At 29.8% G+C, this 24,273-nt stretch overlaps 1 protein-coding gene across 1 annotated transcript in view; it reads right to left on the reverse strand.

The window, feature by feature from the left end:
• PDE4A (cAMP-specific 3',5'-cyclic phosphodiesterase 4A) overlaps positions 1–24,273 on the reverse strand; it is a gene marked incomplete at its 3' end in the record, with an annotated part of 95,299 nt that overhangs the window by 64,712 nt on the left and 6,314 nt on the right. Inside the window, exon 2 of the mRNA XM_051210547.1 lies at positions 3,362–3,517. Coding sequence (XP_051070553.1) covers positions 3,362–3,517 — 156 coding nt within the window. The remainder of the gene's footprint in view (positions 1–3,361; positions 3,518–24,273) is intronic.

The following is a 24,273-nucleotide window of genomic DNA, read 5'->3' on the forward strand; positions in this document are numbered from 1 at the left end:
GATTGATTATACAATATATAGTGTAACATTGATGAAATTTACAAATATGGAATAAAATAAGCATAATATTTGAATATTGTTCAAGTTCATTATCTAAGGACAGGTATAATGAATGTTTAAAATTAATGGTTCATTTATTTCGGTTGATTGTCTATCTGACGATCAGTATTCCTTTTAAACAATAATGATATTAATAATAATTATGATTAGCTCCATCTTGGTAAGTGGGGACCGAGGCAGTTATTCATATAAGATACAAGATAAGGAGATGGATTATATAACGAATTGTATTCTGTATTTAAAAATTTAAGTTTTTAAAATATATTCTCCTTAATCAAACTAATTATCCATTGTATAACAGTGTGTTTATAGTGCCAAGAAATGAAATAAAATTCATGTGTCTTCCCATTTTTAATTTAGTTCATCAGTTATAATAAAACTGTTTATTATTATTTGTTGGAATTTTTACGTATGGTGTGATCATGGTATCATACTAAAATTCTTATTTATATCATTACTGTACTATTAACATTATTAACTGCAATACTGACATATCTGGTCCACCTGTTCCTGCTATCTAAGTATTTCAACCAGTCATCCGTCTTTGTTTGTTTCAACGCATCATTATGTTCATTTGTTGCAAAACCCATTCAAATGTGTTTATGAAACGTTTACAACCTTTCGCTGTACAAATTACAAAAAAGTACTATCATAAACATCGTAGCGGCTGGCAATATGAATTGAAAAGAATAAACCTTATTCGGATATCGATTCCTCAAACTGCTAACTTATAACTTGGAATCACTCACTATTTGTCTTCAGGATCGATCAAGAAATAAGAAAAGGAAACTTGTTGAGATACTCTGTGCTGAGAATTCTATATTGTACCAAAAATTTAATATTAAATAAAGCCATTAATAATAATATATGAATTTAAGGTATCTTTGCATACGCAGCTTTAAGTTGTAGGTCATTTTGTCAACGATAAATTGAGTTCATCATATCATAATAAACTATGAAATATTTATCAAGTCAAATCAATAATGACTGTTGAATTAAAATGTGTAATCTTTGTTTCCTTATTCTCTATATCTTAACTGTCAAAAGCTGAAACATTGCTAGAAAGCTCTTTTATTCCAGTTTTCAACTCCTTCACATTTCAAATTGTGACTCATTAGCCGAACAGAATAGCGTTACGTTGAGAGATTAAGATGTCTATCAGCTAGAAAAAAATTGTAAGCTCGGACAAAACACGTTTTAATTTTTCGCTTGTTTTCAGTTGATATAAGTATGTTGTCAACACCTACTTTGAAACAGAGTAGATAAGACACAAAGTAAGCAATAATTATATGCACTGTTAATGCCTACATCTATATGCATAATGTACTAAAATAGTGATATGAATACATTTTAGTAGCCACGTAACCAGATTATAGAGTCAGGTTATGAAGAAATGTACAATGGTGCGCCGTCAGATGGTTCATGTTATACTTGTGATTAAAAATCATAAGCGATATACCACAAAATTAACTCCTATCGTAAAGATTTATTGATTCTATATTAATCCGTAACTTTTGACGTTGATGACTATTTCGTACGGTTTGTCTCTCGAACTGACTGACTATTTCTTAAGTATATTTCCTATTTTTGATTGTTCACTATCTTGAATGATACTATTTGCTTAACTCTTCTGATTTTCATATAGTTTAAACGTTTTGCTATTGTGATATGAAGTGAGATTAACTAGAATGATATGTATGTGTTCTTGGAGTGATCTTTTAACTTATAGTGTCACTGGATACTTTTTTACCTATTCACCTTTTTTACTAATTTTGTTTATTTCTTGCTTTGTGTTTATTGAACCGTTATTTGTGAGTGTACTGCACAGATATACTTTTAATTTTCACGTTTCAACAGCTTGATTGATACAGTGTTTTTCTACATTAAACTTATCACTTAACTATTGGATAAATAGTCTATAGAACTCAAACAAACACTGATTTTAGTGGACACTTGCTGGCAATAAATCCAATAGTAATGATTAAACATTTATACCAAGTCAGATATATATGCGTATAAGGACGACAATCTAACTCCCTTGATAATTTACATATTTTCGCCAATCAAAAGAATGTAAATAGTTATAACAATGAATGATTGTTATGCTTGATTATCTTTTTTTATTTATAGATAGTACACACTAACCAACTAAATTATGCATAATTTATGCAAAGTTTTGTTTGTCATATTTACTGTGGACTTTTATTTTACTTTTTCTAAGGTATTTTTTTCTGGATTCTTCCAATAAAGCCTTTTTTTAGTCTTGAATAGTCACTATAAATTAATAAGACAGACATTTTGCATAAAGCATATAATTATGATAATTCACTATTTTGTAAGTTAAATAGATTTGTATTTTACCTAGCCAAATATCAATAGAATATACTGTCGGTTTATTATTGGGTCCTTTACTGCTCATACATAGAAATTAACAGTGAACAAATTAAGATATGATTATGATTATATGAATATTATATAAGTTTACAAAATTATTTCAATTTGGAATGTATTATGTTTGAACATGTTTCACTGGTCAGTAAATCCACTGTTTAACAGCTGACTAGTGTGCACAGTCCCATCCAAATATACAATACAAGACTCTATATCTGTAAGATAAATTAGTATAATTGAGTTGGTACACTGTAAACTATTGTTTTGAAATACATGATTTCAGTTTGTTTCTCAAAAAGTTACAACGGCTAAACGATATGATGTGTTCATCATAGAATGTGACTTGTTTAAGAAGATAGGTAGATGACAATAATCACAAAACTAGGAAGGGTTATCAGATTCGTCTATACTCTAAAACAATTAATTCTCTATCAAACTACCTCTTTTCGTCATAAAAATTGTAAACAACTGCAGAGCAAAAATTTTAAAACACATTGATATGTTTTGACATGCTTTGCGTAATAAGTGTCCGTTGAAAATGACAATAACAATAAAAAAATTTCATAACAACAATTTACTTTTACTATCCTTAAAAAATCTAATATGTCAATTCATTTTATTGCCTACCTTGATCATTGTAAATGGAGAGACGATGCGAATAATGTGTTGCTCTTTAGAATGATGTTCATTGAAAAGAAAAAAATCTGTCTGTTACTATTTTCGAGGTGACTAATACTTTTAATCTAATCATATGCTTCATTAATTCTATATGATGCAAAATAATTACCATGGTAAACTGCTAAATTATTTAAAAGAAAAATGTTTTATAGCCTCAAACTACTGATTAGCTTTCTTGACTATTAGTTAAATCAAATGAATATGAGGTGTTTTCATCGACACTCTAACTTACGCATTATCTGTTGATAAAGTTGATGCACCATGTTGTTCCGCTGCAAGTGCTGAAACAAATATGGATCCACGCCGTGGTTTAACAACTGCTGGAATTTGTGGGGACGACTGAGGTTCTTGACTCGAAGATATTGCATCATTTGATGGAATCCCTTTTCTAAGACATACCAAAAAAATGAAAGAAATTCAGTTATGACAAGTAAATATGACCATAGAAATATTTAATAGAAAGTGTAATCTAATCGTAATAATCTTTCATTACAATAAAGCTTATTCAAAACATTTAACTTATCTTGTTATTTTAACACTTGGATTCATGTGTCAATCTAAGCTAGACCATCGTTGGAAACATGGAACCACTGCACGGTCGTTTCATCCTAGTATAAGACTCCTTAGCAGTGCACATCCATGATACTCCACGCAAGACTCAAACTCAGTACCTTAGGCATCGCGCGTGAACACTTAAACTCTAGACCACTAAGCCGGCATCGAATGGTATTAATGTCTAACTTCCACTGATCCATGATCTTTTACAACCCTTCATCCATTGTCTGAGGTGGATAACTCTCTCATACCCTACACGGATTAAATTCCAATGATCACAGCTTCTTACTAGAACTTCGGGAAATCCACCATGAAGCTAGCCACTAATAAGCACATAATTATCATCACTATGTGGATTTGTAGGGGGTTGCAGTTTTTTAACAATTATCGTTTGTGACTTTATCAGCTTTTATCATTTCAGACTAATTTATTAATCCTATCAGATAAAGTCTGAGATATGTGATAAAACTTTCCCATTTAAGCTAAACATTTTTTTTCAGAAATAACTTTTACTTTTCTGAATCGTCATTTATTCATTTTTCTATTAACTATGAAAGAAAGTATCTTTCACAAATTCATTTTGTTCAGTAAATTAATTTGTGAATTAATTAACTCTTGTTCGATTTGTTTGTTGGTGATCTCTCCATTTGTTTTAAATGTGTGAATACAGATTTTATGTTGTGTTTTTTTTGTTGTTGTTGAAAATAATCAACGTCTGATCAACAAACTGAGCATTTCATGTATATTCCCTTTGTTCAATTAATGGAGAATGTAATGGTTATTATTATCTGATTTAAATGTTATCAGAAAAATCAATAAGAAGAATGGAAAATTGTAATTATTCCTTCCTACTACAAGGGTTTTCAATTCATCTCATTATTTGAATTAAGGTTGGTAATCTAAATATTGGTACTTTAAATTACAATTGAATATACATGAAATAACAATTTTATTTTAAAAGTCTATGATACATCAGATTTATCCTCTTCAACATAATTCTTGTTTATGGCAAATATATGCTGCATCTTCAATTAAATTATTTTAATATCCTTAAAAGTATAAGACTTCTTTAAAGAAGTTTTATAACAGGATGAAACGGCCATCCAGTGCTTCCAGATTTTCAATGGTGATCTAGCTTAGATTAACTCGTGAAGTTAACTGTTAAAATACTACAATCTCCACAAATCTCCATAGTAATTTAGTATATTTTGAGAACTTTTTTCCCAAGTACAATTCATTGGTACTCAATTATTAGATGATCGTTGTCCGGCTAACAATAATCCAAAACCTAAAACAATCTTTACAAACTAACATGTTATAAACATAGTTCTATGATTAGTACTAACTTATTATATTTTAATATTTCTATAAAACAATTGGCTTATAAGTAATAGGTAATGAATTACATAATCTTAAATGAGCTTTCACTTAAACACTATCTTGTTGCTACACATAAAAATGATTTAAATGATACTTCATAACATTTAAATCAATATTTCATATCCCAATTGATTAGGAGTATCATTTAATTTCGAATAAGCACAATGTTTCTTTGCCTTCATGTTGTCTTTTTTTTTCTTAAAACGGGTGATTAGTAAGCAGCCAAACTCCAGTCTTCTGAAGTTTGCTGAAGCCATTGCCATCAGGCGTCAAAAACCTGACCTATGTATTCAAAACGAGACGGTGGTTAATCTTTCCTTGCCCTGATGACCAATATTCCTTCACTGCACCATAAAATTTTATTTTTTTCTTTTTTCTTTTGCATTTATTACATCATTGGTTCTAATTTATTTTTTAAACTATCTTTCACATTAATAATCTTTCAACTGAACTCTACTCACTACATTCCTTCAATGTTATTCATTATGTAATCGATTGTTTCTAATCCACTTTTGAACTGTTGTCATAATTAATATTGTAGAATATTCTCTCACATTAGGTATATATTTACAATATTCAGTTAGCAATTTAAACCCATTATGTAATTATGATTTTTAAATATCACAGGTTGTAAGGAGCTGACGAGAACCAACGAAATAAAAATGAATTCATGCTATTCTGCTAGAATGTTTGTTCCTGCTCTTTTCAAAATGATAAAGGGAACTATGTGTATGAAACTTAAAAAAATGATTAAGTTTTACTGTAAAATCTAATTTTCTTTAGTTCCTGTTTCTTACAGTGGAAATTTAAAGAAGAAAAACGTTAATCTTTTTTTTATTATTTTTAAAAAAATTTTTAAAAAAAAATTAAATTTCATTTACATTTGATGAACTGGTGTTAGTTTGTATAATTTTATACGTTTAACTTTTTCGGTTAACATTTAAATATCCAAAAATGATTTATAATGCATTTAGAGAAAAATTTTTTAATGGGAAAGCTTGCATTAAAATGATCTATATAAATGAATAAATAAAGAAGAAAACGGTAATAATAAAAAACATGGAATGATATAAAACAAATAAGAGTTGAGAATTCAGTTAACAAATATCACTTGGTAACTGTGTAATATAACGATTGGTAATTGTATGATACATATTTTAATCTTACATACAATCTATCCATATATATATATATATATATATATATATATATATATATATATATATATATATTAAACCAATGTAATGAAGAATTTAGATATTGACAACATCTACGGACTAATTATTACGCTGAAAAATTATGAAGGTTGCATTAATATTGAAATGACCAATAATAACACACCTATGAAAGTAAACGGTATCTTTTCTTTAGTAGATAATACATTTGAATAATTTGGAACAACGATTTTATCAAGAATAATTCAGCTTAGCAGTCAGATCGGTTCTTTTTTAGTACAGCTATTCACCTAAAATCAATGTTTCTTGGTATTGCACCATCTTTCTTACCGTTATCACCATAATCATGTATGAATTTTTACGGAAACCTTCCAATTTTATCATCTGAATAAAATATATGTACAAAGTTGAACAGAAGCTAATGAAGTTCAGGTATTATCCCTTCGATATATGTTTTTGTTAAAAAATATCTTGTCAATCAGTCGTGTTTCGCTTTATACCGTGATTTAGAAAATAAAAAAGTGTGGTCATGATCTTGAAGCTGTGAAAATTTCTACACCTATAATTGCTGTCTTAGGTGATTAGTTAGTTGAAAAAATGATTTTGTAATAGAAGGAATACTAAGAAACGTATCAGGCAACTAAGCGGGTCATACCATACTAGATGAATTGTTCCCGTTACGATTAAAGCTCATAGTCATTAAAATTTACAAATGTTAAAACTAGAACATTTCTCTACACAAAATATACCAGCGTAAAATATCTAAAATTCAATCGCATCCAAGTATTGCATTTAATCAGAACACAAATAACATAATGTTTTTTTGAAAATAGATATTCTTAACCTACATCTTGTAATGAAATTAATGGATGGTATAATTAAAAACTTTAAAACTGCAATAAATTTCATTTATTTATCCTCAGTATGATTGGTTACTGTCGAAACGACCAAACGTTGATGCCTCGGAATATAAATGCAAATGTTTTCATCATTGAATTTAGTCAATGACCCCAAATGTTTGATTTATATATATATATATATATATATATATATATATATATATATATATATATATATAAGCCCGTAGCTTAGTTTTCCGACAATAAACCATATTCCTGTTAAATAATTCAATCAGCAAACGTCTATAATTATCAATCGACCATTACTTCGACTAACTTCAAATCATTAGGAATGATTAACATTTGTTTCATAACTCTCTTTACAAAATTAGTATACATTTCAATATATTTTAACACATCAGATTTTTACTTGAAATCTCTTATTCGTTTTATACTAATTGTAAGTCATGCGAAACAGCTCAATAAAAATTATTTTGGGGTTTTTCTCAAAGCAGCTACAACATTAACTAAACAAGTTTAATATTTGTTAACAGGATATTTCTGTTTAAAACATCAGCCAGTGTTGATTTCCTCACAATAAATATTGCTTTGACAATGTATGTAATTTATTATTAGTTTGGATTCCTAATAAATCATGTAGGAAGAATAGCATTAAGACTTCATTAACACAAAACTATTTATCAATATAGGGTTGTGGAGATTGTTGAGTTTCATTGAAATCATAAGTAGACCAATGTTGGATCATCAATGAAAACCTGGAGGCCTTGTACGACCGTTTTCTCCTCATTTCGGGCCTCCAGATGTGTCCGTCTGCGACAACACTCTAAAATCAAACCTCTATCCAAGAGACTCAGCGTTTTTACCAAAAACCAAAGGCCCTGGGTCCGATACTCGCGAGCGGAGCGGTCAATGTGTACCACTGAAGAGTCCCATACTAGGACAAAACGTCCTTTCAATGTTGTCAAACACTGAGTGCTTTATGATTTGAATGAGGCTATTTTTACATTTTAATTAGTTATACACTCCTTAGGTTAGGGAATCTAGAAATGAAGTTATCTGAAGGTACACCGAAGCATTTGTAGCTGTTAAAGACAATGTATTCTTATAAAATATCTATACTGTCGTTGAGTTAACCAGTAGATATGCTTGGCCTTAATGATATAAAGAAAGTGATATATCAGCTTTAACTTTATTTCTCACCAGTTTAGTCATTAATAAAATGCTACAACCCTTTTATAAACTCCCTTTATCAATAATATAATGTATTATTTTGTATAATATTGTATTAGCGATAAAGAAAAGAAGTAAGATAGTTAAACTAGTACTCGAGAGTTAATATCATATTTGTTCCATTAAAAATTAGGCGAACTATACTAGTGTCAAGTATACTCATTAGAAGTCAGGATGAATGTTAATTATTAGGTTTAGTGATAAGTTCAATTTAATTCATATCCAGACTTATCTTTCGTGCTAGATAGCACCCACCATAATTAGCCGTCCATAATGTCAGGTGTCTACGACAAATAACGTATTTACCTCATTATTCATAACTCAACGCCTTAGAACAAATACAAAAACTTCCTGACCCACTACTTATTCATAATTTTTGTTCAGAACAAGCTGCTAAAGAAAGTGAACGGATAACTTTCACAGAATAGAACGAACTACTTTTAAATATTTAAGTAGAACATATTCTTTTTCAATATTTGCTCTTCAGTATAACATTGTTTGCTAAACGTGAAAGTATGATTTGAACTTCAAAGTCAAATTATAAGTGACAAATCTTATTTTCATTATACCAATACATGAGAGTTCATTTCATAGCCTCATAGTTCCCTTTATCATTTCTCATACGTTTTCCAATATACCGGCTACGAAAACTGATTACTTACGAATAAGTGTAATGTTTAGCGTAAAGGATTTAGCTTGGTCAAAGATGGTAAGATTTTGATAATATTGTAAATAGAGAGCGCGAATTAGTAAAGGACATTCAGCAGACGAAAGCATAAACTCAAAACAATATAAAAATAAAGTTACAAAATCCTATGTTACATAAACTTTCTTTGAAAGAAACTAATAACCAATGTCAAGAATTCCGAATTGGGTATATTAATCATCAGAATTTTGGTTCCTTTTATTGCTTACATAAACTTCAATCAGCATTGTAACACCTCGTTTATATATTCACCTAATAAGTAGATCGTATCAATTGAACTCAGAATTCAGAATGTTGTTGTGTAAAATTTATTTAATAGTTTCTCGTTAATTTTACTGGGGATGAGAAACATCAAAAATGATTTTAGAATTTATCTTCTCCATGTTTTTGGTATGATTAATGAAGTGCTATTTACCATCATTTTTAAAATGACATTTATTTATCTTTCACATGATAATGTGAATCATAACATTGAGAAATGTACTGGTGGTACATGTAAACCATGAATGTTTATTTAGTTTAATTTTATTAAATAAAATACGAATTTTTTATTTAAAAAATTATTCATCTTAATTGTGTTCTACCATAGTGCATTTTCTGAAATAAATTAAACGATCCACAGCCCTAACTATACCTCGATGCTATTTATAAGTAGTTTCAACATGTTGAATATATACGCTCATAACAATCTGTTCAACTTAGAATAAAATTACAAAAAAGATAGTAAACAATTTTAATCATGCAGTGATATCATTCGAGGAGTTATTAGGAAGCACTGCTCAGCTATTTCTCCACAGAGTACACTCTTTTAACAGCGCAGCCTATAAACTAATACCTACAAGATAATATTTAGACTATTTTACTGAAATTCAATGCCCAACGTTTTTAAATTAGTCAAATATTCATAAACCACTGAAACGGATGTGAAGAACCATGCACTGAATAAAAGAAGTCAGTCAGCAATAATTTGTAATTCGTGAGTTAATGATGACTTGGAACATTATGTATAGAGTTGAAAAAATTCTGTATGCTAATAATTTGCTTTAGATATATTTTATATGTTTGTAGTAACTTATTTAGTTCCACGAGCTTGACATTTTATGAGTATCATTACAACAAGTATCTATGTCACATAAAGGCCCTGATTGATTTTATAGAAAATCTTCATCTACGACAAACAAATATGACTTAAATAATTGATTCCCTTCACCATCAATCACATGCACGCAGTGGGTTTGTGAGACTTAATATACACGATACGCAATTCCAAAAAATCAACATCAACCTCACCAGATAAGCCATTACGATCCTTAAATGGCTGAGAAACCGTACTTAAATGTTTACAAAAACAAATAAAATCAAATGAATCTGAAAGAGTAGATGATAAACATCCATCGTTCTACATTGCCATAGACAGTTGAAACAGATCATAAGATTGATATTAACTCGGTTTTTATGGTGTTGTAAGAAATTAGATCAGTTATCTACAACATAGTACCGGGCACATATATGCATCGGTACACGCTGCAATACCTCTTTAGCACAACATGATGAACACCAAATTCATCGCAGTTACTTTTCTCGTGATAAAAAAAGTTTGATGTAAGGATATGATACAGGAAGAAAGAATTGGTTCGTAGAAAAAAATGTATAAATTAATTTTTATCTCAAGTTTTAAGGGAAGACGAAGAGTCTACACACCTACGCCATTGTGACCGATTCTGAGCCATATCACCTAGTCTACAACCATTGGTTACGATAGTCACGTGAAACCCAACCAAATAGTCTGCATCTACCAACATGGCTCAGACCAGAAATTAGTGACTTTATGAGCTGATGCCACGTTTCGATTTCTTTCTTTCTATCCGTCTACAACACTAGTCGGCATTGTGGGCAGTGGTAGTCGTTGCTTTGAAATGCGTAATACGTAGCTAAACTATCTCAGTCCATGTAGATTCACAATCTCATCAACTGATTTGCAATCATTCCCTAATATCCGACGTCCCTAATTACCCTGTGATCCCAGCAGATGCGAGTAACTAATTACTATAAAAATTCTGGTTTTATTGTAAATTCAAAATTCAACTGATTTAAAATACAAAAAAAGTCTTTCGAAAATAAAGCACTTAAAAGTAATTATTATTCAAAATCAGAAAATTGGTTTTCTTATTCACTCATAACAAGTAATACAATGTTCACTTTCTAATAAGAACTAAACAACTTGAGAGAATAAATTTTGATGAATGAAGAATTATGAAAAAAACACTTAACTTTATTAGTTGTTAGAGTTTGAGTTTTTGCATGTTTAATATTCAGAATTGAAGTAAGATTTCGGTCTCTTTGAAGTTTATCAGTTATGAACTTGTATACTGATTTGTATTAAACAGTTTGGTATATTATACTTTACATATCACCGAACAAAAGCCTTCTTAATTAATTATTTTTCTTAGGTTTATACAAACATTACATTAAAAATTAGAACGCAGAAATTAATTGTCAACTTAAATTTACTGTCTATTTGATTTGAATTATATGAATAAAACTGAAATGAAATGAACTGCTTTGAATATTCGAATGTTTCCTCATGTTAATAAGTATTGAAGTAATACACCGGAAACCTGGTGGATTATGTTTTCTTGAAATACTATTGTACTATAAAATTCTATGGATGCTACCACAGACAATATTATTACTGACCTGAAACGAGGGGCTAATGGGATGAGTAACCTATTTTCAATCAATGAGTCTCATTGTCAAACTCAACCTCTCCTATTGTTGTTTAAGTACCTGTAAGTGTCTCTAGTCTACGCACAAACTGAGTGATTGAGTCGTGTAGATATAATTGTATTTAATAGTTTAGTTTCCACTAATGCTATGAACAGCCTTCAAACAGATTGTATTGACCTAACTAAGGTTATTAATGGGATAACATTCAACTGTGAATTCTTTATTCAAACATTCTTTTTCAGATGACCTCGAACCGAACAGGCTAAATATTGATTATGATTAAAGTTATGCAACTGATTTGAGGAAATTCTGAATGTTCGTCAAAGTTAGTTGACATTAGTTTTAGTTAAGAAAATAATTATTAACCTAATATGTTGAATAAACTTCGAGACTGGTACAATTCAACCATGTTAGAAGAAAGATTATATCAAGGATACCGATAGCTGATCATCACATAATTGCCAAGGTAAAGATAAAAAATGTAATGCTGCATTTTTACTTGATATTATACAAATATAATGCCTGTCAGAGTGATTGCAGGTTGTGGGTCTAGTCCCACAATATATCTTTAATATACATCACTGAAGAGCACCAGGTTAATACGAAACATTAGCTTAGTACTTTCCGGTTTTCAGTAATATTTAGTTTGTAAAGTAATTAGACTTCAAATTTTGAAATACTCAAAGTGCCTTTTTGATTAGTAGGGTTCTGTGCTCAATTTAAACTATTTTCATCAATGCAGTAACATGATATGCGGACATTTCTTTTGTCACATTATTTTAGCAAGTAAAGTTTGAAAACAAACATGAATTAACATACACTTTATATCATAATCAACCCCTCCTTCTTCCATTTGAATAAACTGTATAATTTGGGCTTTTTAAAATAAATTTTCATTCGCAAAAATCGTTGAGCTGGTGATAGGGATTCTTAAGACTGATGACAGTTAATGCTATCTGACGTTATTAAAAAGAAAGTTTTACAGAAAACTGAGAATTTAATCTCGTTTCATTGAAAACTGGTAGATAATTAAGTGTCAGACTTTTAAAATCTATCTTAGGATGATTTAATTTAAGCCAAGTAGTCTTTCAGTCGGTTCAATAGTTTAAGGCAGGTATGTTTGGGAACAGTCTCGCAATCAAATAAGCGATAGAACACTTTACGCACTACAGTTATACTTCTGTAATTTAACCACCGATCGAAATGTTTCAAAATAATTCGATTGAGTATTTCGTGGCAATTCACAGGCTTTCGAGAAGAAACTTTTCTATGTTTCAGAGGGTGCAGATGCAGTTAGTAAGGTATGTAGTGGATCACTTGATGTCATTATAAATGTGGATACGTACTGATATTTGAGATCCTGCAAGCTTCTAACAAGAATTGTTTCATCAGATACTAACCAGCCACTCTATTCACGTCTTCCTTTCTATATGTCTTCCGGTAGGACGTCAATACAGTAGGATCGGTTTATGTAAGCAAAAGTAATAAAGATCTACAGTGCCCCACCTAGCGCATGCATGCGACGAACAAGTTGTAATATTTGACCTAATCAAAAACTTCTATTCTTGAAAATATCACTAATTCTTAGTTGTATAGATACTTATTTTTTTAAAAATATTTCATTTAATTCTACATAATAAGTTTACTTATACAACGTATATATGCATGAGAATATATTTCGTCTGATATGAGATAAATATAAAGAACGTTTTGAAATACCGTATTGGAAATAATATATTGTAGTAAGCATAAAATTGAGTACAGCTATCAATATTATTATTATAAAATACCACCTCACAGATAACGGGTAGTGATGGTACAGTGTGTTATCCACACTAATCTCATATGTTTGGTACACAATATATAATATTCAGTTATCTTAATAACGAACAACTGTTTATTAAGATATGTGTCAACTTAGATTATTGACGAAAGTGATATTGGTTTTTGAGGAGACTGATATTTTAGGTTTTTCTTTCTCAAGAGTGAAATTTTTAATCAATGATTTGTTGATAGATTTGTACTTTTGTTATTTTTAAAAAGCAATCAAGATAAATTTCTTATTTTCCAATGTAGTTATTTCAGATGAGGGTATCAAAATATAAATATTCTCAATAATTTTAAATATAACTGAGTGTATCTATTGTGATGTTATCAGAGAATATAAATAATAGTGAAGGGTAATGTGAAAAATGTAGGTCTAAAGGATAATGATTATTAATAATACATAAACTGTTAGTCAGCTGAGTGAAGTAAACAAATGGAAATCATATGTGTTTGCAATGATCTACCATTTTCAAATCATAATTTAGGCATTTAGATAAATCATGACTTCAATTAAACAGTTTCCTTATTTTATTACTATAGGGTGATAGTGGAAATTGTTAGATTTCAGAGGTTACATCATGATGTGTTCTTAGTTATCCAACAGTGAATCTGAAAGCTAAGAGCTTAGTACAAGATCACTTCTTGGTTTGTAACGGTTGTTTAGATAATGTAAGTCCGTAATATAAACTAAGAATTGTGTTATTATTCACTATTTTATATAATAAACATTGTAGCTTTTAAAATGAAGTTTACATTATACTTCTATGAAACAAATGAATTTTCAACATACCAATCATCCGTAAATACAAATAATTGATATTACATTATATAAAATGATAAAACCAACTTGTCTTCAATGATGAAACTTTTTGTCTTAATTCCCAATGCATAATTACATTGTATCCAAATATGTATTATAATCAATCCAATAATGATTATTATTCATTTACAAGCCGTCAATATTCATCACTGACCAATTTTGATTGTTATCTATTATTTTTTTCTTCTTAACATAATTACATTCATTAAATACAAAAAATAATCTTATTCAATAGAAGAGATTATTACATTATGTAAAACACATAACTATTAATTGACAAGGAATAGATTGGTCATTATGAACAAATGAATCGAAGTGAATAATTAAAATTGGAAAAGAGAAGAAAAAAAAGAAAGATTAATAATCTTTAACTAGGCCTCTTATAAACAATATTGATTATTGTCGTTTATGGTATACACCTATATTCTATTGATTGGCTAGTATTTATGGTGTACAAAGTATAAAGTCAATAAATCAGCTTATTCAAACTATTTACTTGAAAAGTAAAAGACAAACAGACAAAGAAGCATTCAATTGACCAATTGTTTTGTTTGTTTGTTTGTTTGTCTTTTTTCTTACTTTTATTGTTTTCTTAGATTATGTTTAAATTGATTACTGATCTGAAATGATATAATTAGTTATATAATTATATTTGAATATAATGAATAATGTACAAAGGTAATTAATGATCTTTGAGTAAAATTCAAGTGAACAGTTATTTATTCGGTTTATTTCTTGAATAAATATTCACACCATTTTATATGGAACTAATTAACGAAACAAGTCATGACATTTTTTTCTGGTTAGCGTTTTTTTAGCGGGTCAGTTTTCTACGGGATGAGCTGGCTAACCCCATGCCCAACCCTCCTCCTTTATCCGGGCTTGGGAACGGCAGTAGCCTCCGGAGGGACTCCAGGCGGAGTTTAATTGATGAAATTGATATGTATATATATATTATTCCTTTTTTGAAAAAAGAAACAGTATGAAATGAAAGATTTGCATGAAACTCAGTTTCTTACTTTATGGGCATAGAAGACAAATGAAAGTTCTTTTTATACACAAACAATGTGGTTGACTGACATAACTGTGTATATCTTGGAAAGTCCATACTATTTTTGTTTAACTTGATAGATGAGTGATTTGCACAACTCATATCATTCAATTAGACACTTATAAAATATTTACTATTCCGTTAAGAAGCTTGTTATTTATTTTATTGGATAAAAAATTCAACATTCTGATTAGTGAAACTATTTTTGTCTATTCAAACATTTGTATCAGGTCTTCGATTACGTGAGTAGTTATCAGTCGATGATACCATAACACCTGAAATCTATGGATCAGTATTCTGGTTATTACTTATACAAGCGATAACGTTGGTAATAAAATTCATTAATTAGTGATCTATCATCAATCATAGCTTGAATAACTATCATTACTAAAACATTTATCAGACTATTACGGTTTAATATTGATAAAATATACTATTGAACGATATACGTGGAGATTTATGGGGCTCTACACAAATACCAAGCAACACAAACAGAAATAAGACATATAGACATTGAGTTCAACCGGGTCCCTTATGAGATAGTAACTCACTGAAGACAATGGTGGGTGTGTCGCTCATTTTCGTGGATTGATTGAAGTTAAACATTACCACCGTTAGTATAGTAGTTAAGCGCTCGCGCGCAAAACTGATAAGTCCTGCGTTCGAATCTCGCGGGGGGTGGGATTGTGGATGTACACTGATGAGGAGTCCTACAATAGGACGAAACGACCATCCAGTGCTTCCAGGTTTTCATGATCCTAACCATTAAAATTACTATAAAATCCACAAAAAAACCCTTCTGATAAGACAGTCAGTTTACATTAGTAGATATTGCTTAATATTTAGATTTTTTTTCGTCATACAAATAGATATCTGATCGTATTCTTTTAATTCACTCTGAAATTATAACAGACAATATAGAAGTTCAAATCATTAGTTCAATTCATTTACTTTATTCAACATCATGTAATTCAATTATGTACACACTAGTTTCCTATCTCAATCTAGATTTCATGTTTTTCTTTTTTTTTTTCTTTTTTAACTTAACAGAATGTTATGTAAACAGCTGTTCATAAAAATTAAAAATTTTATTATTTAAATTGAAAATATAATTTACTAACAGTTTTCTTTTTTTTTTCAGTTGAAAAATATGACTAATTTGATTTTAAATTTAAATTTCAAATTTTCTTAATCCTTGTTAAACTCATGTATTTCTATAAGTATAGATTGATAGTGATTAGCAGTGGAATCTAGGACGTGCATTTTGTCCTATTTGGGACTCGTCAGCTGGATGTACCTGCATTCCAGAGTTGATGTTCACTCTGAGATAAGAACTTAGTACCATTCGCTTCAAACACCATCGCGTTATCCACTGAGCTACTGAGTCCTGATAGCCACTTGCTTGTGCAATGGGGTAAAATTAAAACTCACTTGTTGTTGCTTGCTTGAATCTTCCCATTGATCAGTCTCTTATTGGCATACTGTGAGTATCGCCTCAATATTGCCTTAGGTCACAAGCTTTGTAAATAACAATGAGAAGATACAAACAAACAACACCAATTAAATTTAAACTTCACCCGGATACACAAACAGGTGACTATCAGGACTCAGTAGCTAAGTGGATAACGCGATGGCGTTTAAAGTGAATGGTACTGAGTTCGCGTCCTAGAGTGAACACCAACTCTGGAATGCAGGTACATCCAGCTGACGAGTCCCACATAGGACAAAACGCGCATACTGGATTCCACTGCTAACCACTATCCTTGTTTGCTTATTAAGTGGAAAGGTTTGGCGATTTATCAATTTCCAGACAACTCTGATAGCAGTCTTAATAGACGAGATTTAATTATCGTTAATTTTATTGATTTCAATATCAATCATCAGTGCAAAGTGAGGTGATTTCATAGAAATTGTAATCTGTTTAGTTCAAACATCACGTGAGTAAAACAGTTATCATACATGGTACTGAAAGATCCTCAAAGTGTATTTTGAAATGACTGAAGTTGAATATATAACTTCAGCTGTCAACTGAGGGATTTATTGCTCGAGCGCTTTCAGTGAAAATTAAAGAGTTAAGATTCAGTCCTTGGCGAAAAAGTGTCACGAGTCAACTTTCCAGTTCCCCTTGGTTTAGAGTTGTTCCTTAACGGACATCAGTCCATGATATATGCAATCAATATTTTATCTATAACATAAAGAGTATCAACACAGTTTAGATAATTTACTAGTTGTATACAATTTACACGAAGGTTTTCAATGTATACCAAGTCATATAAGTTTAATACGCCGGAATAATGGTTGACAAGATTTGACATGGAGATTTTCTTCTTAACGTGCTATAGACATATACATTAAGCGAAATTGAACTCTATAATATATGCTATAATCATATACGAATAACTGATAGTCAACATTACTACTGAAAATTGTAACATTCATAAACTGAATGACTTTTAAATACAAAATCACATTCCTTACATCGAATATTGTCACTGAAAAAGGTAAATGAACGTAGATTTGAGCAGTTGCAACAAAATAGATCGTACCTGATAGTAGTTTAGTTTAGCATCCCATGAAATATCACCTTCTGCATACATGTCAAGATTTATTGTGCAGAGATTTGTATAAATCGAACACTGGATAAACTAGCGAACATCATTGAGCATCATTTATTGTTCTCTTCATGATATAGACATTCTTAAGCATTCGTTTTCTTTAATGCTTGTTTATAAACCGATTATAGTTTAATTTAATAATATTTTGATGTACTGACGTTTTAGATGTTAAAATAAGTAAACTATACCTTGAAAGTTTTATATTATTATTAGCTTTATTCCATATTATATGTTTGGTAAAATATAGGATTCTCAGCACAGAGCATTTCAACAAGTTTCCGTTTCCTACTTCTTGGTCGATCCTGACGATAAATATTTAGTGATTGCTAGTTATAAGTTAGCAGTTCAGTCAATCGACATCTAAATAATGTACATTCTTTTCGCTGCATACTACCAGCAATCACGATAACTCTTATTGGACCTTTTGAAACTTGTACAACGAAAGGTTGTATACTTTTCAGAAACGTACCTGAATAGGTTATGCCATTATTAGCCATAATGATGTGTTAAAACAAACTAAATTAGATAACTTGTTGAAATGTTTAGATGGCAGAAACAGATAGCTCAGACGTTCACGCAAGCCGCTACTGATTATTATTAATACAAGGTATTCAGTGTTTAATATATATCAATATAATTAGATTCAGTAATTTGATCAGCTAATGAGGTTATAAAATCATCTGAAATTTCTTCTAATGATATGCTTCTCATTTTTTTGATTATTCCAAAATGGAAATTACACATAACAACATTATTCAAAGAACTAAGATAGTTACCTTTTTACAAAATAAGAATATTCCTTAATTAATTATTAATAATTTCACTTTCATTCCATGTACCAAGTTCCTTATTATAATTATTATTAATAAATGATAATATCGGCTAAAGCTGAAAATTTATTGAAACGATGGGAATTTAAAGAAACTGTACACATCAGGAACTTGGGAATTATTGATTTCATTATTAACTTAAGGGGATACAAAACATAAATTATCATTTGTAGTTTTGATTATTTCATTTTTTGGCTTTAAATTTGATTATTATTATTATTATTATTATTACTATTCACACAGAATATTTTTGAATTCAATCGCCAATGTTTAGTTTTCCTGTTGTTTTTTTAATTATATTTACCTTAAGATTTGAAACGTCAAAAAAGTGATTTTCAACTCGCGCTAAACATAAAGAAGAAAATATGAAAACCAAGTCGGTAATTACTAACATTAACTTAAGTTAATATTTTGCCAAGGTTATTATAATGGCGTCCAATTTTAGAAATAGAAATTACTTTTGAATGAAGCATTAGATGATTGTTTTCACACAGTGTGAGAACTAGTAATAGTAATATTTATATTAAGTATATTTTGAGTGAATTTTCATCAGTTTAGTCCCATAAATCTTTATAAATATATACATATTTCTTAACAGCAGGAACTAAGACTACTGTGCCACATTCATATACAAGTTGTACACCAGATTCGTAGGGAGGGCTCTTTAAAACTGCTAGAAAATTATTTGTACCAAATATTCAAAAAACGTTTTGTATAACAAACGGTACAAAAAGATATTCTTATGAAATGATCGATAGCATCTATGATGAATAAATTCGAAACTTGTTGGTTTATTAGCATTTTATGAAGATCGTTTACAATAAACTATGTACAAGAACGTTCACATTTAATACAATGGAAAAAATAATGGACAAATTTCATACGGTTTATTTATGATTGTTTAAAAACACGTTGATACTTTCAGTCGTTATTTTTATCGCAAACATTCATAATGCACTAAATGGCTGACTTCATAGTCTCAGAAATTGAAAAGATATAAGAAAATAAGACTTCTATTACTATCTCAGGGAAAGATGAAATGTTTAGGAAATCTTTTGGAGTGTTATTGAGGATGCGAGTTTCATAACATCAACATACAGGGGCTTTTAAAAATGTTAATGGAGGTACAAAAAGCTTCCTCTATGTTGATTCCAGTTACATATTTTTTAGAAAGATGCTGTGTTTGAGACAAGATTTGATCTCTGAATTGTGTACAGTCAAGGTTTTTTGATATGGCACACTTTTATTACGTCACTGACACATAATTGTACTTGTGTAACTTGATGTTGAAGTATTTCTACAAAAAGGTAGTAAAGAAACTGAGGTTTCTGATATTTCAATATGAAGATAGAGAAAACGTTCTCATGCAGAATAATTAATTAATTAATAATACCACATTTTTAAGTGTGTAATAACGAAATGAATACACATCAAAATCAGTTGGGATATTTTTTAATAACTAACTAACTAAGGGAAATATAGTAACTTTTATAGGATATTTAGATTTTACGCAGCTTAATAAAACCATGCAGGTATCACGAATCAGTAAGCAAATGCTCAAGTTCCTAGTGATATTTATTTCGTTAATAAAAACACATGAAACCCAATGGAAACGCTGTACGGCAATGGTAGTATTACTGATAAAGTCATGTATCATTTTGTTCAATATACAACAACAGAGGTCAAATTAGAGTCGAACGCTTCGCATCTAACAACTTCCTAAGTTGTTTTCAAGTTATGGTACTAATTAATGTCCTCTAAAAAATCAATATCCTTCCAAGTGCTCATCCTTTTTAAGTTTCGCTAATCACATAATCTATAACTACATTTTTAAATATTCGGTCATTTTATTCCACTGATCACCTATATTAAATACATCAATTTAAAATTGTTTATCTGTTAATTAACATTTGAATAGATTCAGAAATTACATTCTGGTCCAGGTAAATTATTTTGACAATATCAGATGTGAATAAAGTATCTAGAAAGAGTTTGCGTTAGAGCATTCTATTCACGGTATTACATATGACGTTTTTTTACCTTACAGATTGCTACTGTATAAAAATGGACTGTAAATAGAGTTCTTTCCTTTCTAACAGTCAACTGATATATACTCATTTCTTACTCAACTCAATATCCCTCTGGAATAAATATAACTGAATCATTTAGGCGGCCTGTTTAAATATTTGGGCTACCTGTTCCTGCCATCTAGATATTTCAACAAGTTATCTGTTTTCTTGTTTGTTTTAACACATCATTGTGTCTATTAGTCACATAACCCATTCAAGGGCGTTTGTAAAAAGTTTGCAATATTTCGTTGTACAAGTTTCAAAATAGCTCAATCAGAGACATCGTGGTTGCTGGTAATATGCAGCGAAAAGATTGTATATTATTCAAATGTCGATTCCCGAACTGCTAACATCTAACTGGAAACCACTCAATATTTGTCGTCAGGATCGTCCAAGAAGTAAGAAACGGAAACTTGTTGAAATACTTTATGCTGAGAATTCTACAATACACCAGAAATATAATATTGAATAAAGCCAATAATAATAATAATAATATTGGGTCATTTTCCAGTATAATGATTCAAGTCCCACTGGCTTTAATGTATACACACTAAGTAATTTTAATTGTTCGCTAGAATCAACTTAATAAAGTTCCAGTGAATGTAATGACTGCTTTTATTCTCATCATTTTGATTATCTTCAATTGATGTAATAAGTTAAACTTTTCTATATGATTTATAAAACCTTCTTGTAATTGTGGCCAAAACTTACCCTTCACCATCATTCGTATATAAATTTACATTTTTAGTAATTTTGTTCAAACAAGAAATGTAGACTTTCGAATTTTATCAGTAATATCAATCAAATCAATGTATTTATGAATAAGAAGTTGATTACCAATTTCAGTTTCCTAATAGTGTAAATTCAAAGTAAAGATTCTTAAAAGAAACTATTCATATATTGAAGCAAAACTAAGTCAAATACATTCCTACAAATTAAACCATGTACACACGTAAATGTGTCGGATGTTAGTTGTGTTACTTTGAATTTTTACAAACCATTCCATAATGAAATTCATTCATACGTAATATTAGAAACGTTTTCTATGTAGGCAGATTCCATTTCATGTATATAAGAGCTGATTCAATTTATTTCTATTATGATTAAACTATTTTTAGCATTGTAGTTTCTTTATAGCTACGTGAATAAACTTATGAACTTTTTATTGCTGTTTTAGACGATATTGACAGCCTCTATATTAAGTAGAATTCAGTACTTTCTAATCATCTTTTGCGGGGTGTAATTTTACTCACATCCCTATGTTACTTTATGATGTTGTTTACTGATTTAACCATCTATACAAAGTGGATGTTGATGATGTAATCCAGAATAACAACGAAAGCTTTGGAACCAAGCTATCCACCTCAGAAAATATAACTCCAATGAATATATCCATTTAAGCTACATTTACGCTTATATATTCACATGTAATGTATGCTACCTATTTTTCAGGAAAAAAAATACTAATTATAAGTAACTATTGATATTTTGACTTAATGTAAACATGACTTAGTCTTACTTTAACGCTTGCATTTGACCAAGTACAATTTCTAGTGTTCTAAAATCGACCATGTTTTCTGTAGTCATATGATTCACTAAATACAAGACAAATCATCAACAGTTGTTATTATTTAGGTAGTAAACATTCCTGCGTTATAACTAGAAATCAATCGATCAACAAGATCAATTACGGAACCTACGTCAACTAGATTGATTTCGTAAAAGTATTCATAACATTCTTGTTATCCCCTAACTGCAAGTCATTATTGTTCTAAATCTGATTGTACATGTTTTGCAGTGATAAGATGTTTCACAATATCATTTACAGTAAGTAAGTTGTAACCTAACGAATAACAATAAATACATTTTTGTTATATCCCAATGGGTAGAAAAATCGTATTTCTGACGTTTCGTGACTTAATGTAAGCCACTTTTTTAAAGTAAATAAATGATCGGATTAAATTAACACAAGTTTTAATATATATATTTATTGGTGTGGGGTTGTAGAGATTGTTAAATGTTTAATTGGGATCATGAATCATGTCAGGTAGAAACAAGTATCTACTTCAGACAATGGAAGACGGGCGCGCAATTTCTTCGATTGGTTGAAGTTAGGAATTAACATCTTTGGAATCCAACTCATTGGTCTGGAGGTTAAGCGTAGGCGTTAGAGATCGAAGGTACTGAGTTCGAATCCCTCATGAGCTATCGTGGATGCGCAATTCTGAGGAGTCACATACTAGGATGAAACGGCAGTCCAGTCCTTCCACATTTTCAATGTTGGTCTAACATTCATTGATTCATGATTCTAATCAAAAATACATATATTTATTATTAACTCTACACACAATGCTCAAGTTATTTGAAACTATCAAGTCCAAACTTGGCACTGATACCTAACGAGTTATAATTTTAAAATATCTGAACTATTCATCATGTTTAATTAATTAATTATTTTCAGATTGAGAATATGTGAAGATTGTAGTAATTTTAATGATTGAATACATTAGTAGATCTAAGCTAGACCACTGATGAAAACGTGGAAGCACTGGACAGCCGTTTCGTCCCAGTATGCGCACTGCTGATGATAAATGTTATCAACTATATATAAAGTCATAATGAAGATTTTTATTTTACAAAATATCTAAAAGGACAGATATCATTTGTTCAATTGTTTAAAACGTATTTTAGTTATTTTAAATATCACAATAAATATTGAGGAGTGAGATATATTTAAGTTAAACATCTTAATGAATAATACTATCACTTTAGGTAGCTTAAACAGATTACTGTATTACATCCTATGCTAACTTCCGGGTAAATGTAAGATAGGATTACCTTCAAAATGTGTTATAATTATATAAAATATGCAAGCCAGAAAAGCTCGGTTAAACGGGAGTAGTAGTGTGGTGAACTAAGAACTCAGATAAGGTAAGTCAATTTATTTTTAATGAAAAACATACATTGAGTGCCTAGTTTGCACATATCCCATCAGTTGTCCTTTATATGTCTCATGATTCTTTACATTTTGTTGTTATTACAACTAATTTCTGTCTTACTTTCTGTTCAATTAAATCTCAATCTTTTACTGGCATGCATTCCATTTCCGATTATTGCTACATACTACTTATATCTGTTAACATTAGTGGCATACACCACAGTAGTAGTGGCATTAGTTAATGACCAAATATTTGATCAAGAAATAACCGTTTATTTATATGTCACTGTAGTACTAGTGGGACTGAACTTTTTACAAGTAAACTATCGTAAAAAGAAAACTTATCTCATTCAATTGAAAA

Source organism: Schistosoma haematobium, chromosome ZW, assembly GCF_000699445.3.
Source record: "Schistosoma haematobium chromosome ZW, whole genome shotgun sequence".
In the NCBI taxonomy this organism is placed as follows: domain Eukaryota; kingdom Metazoa; phylum Platyhelminthes; class Trematoda; order Strigeidida; family Schistosomatidae; genus Schistosoma; species Schistosoma haematobium.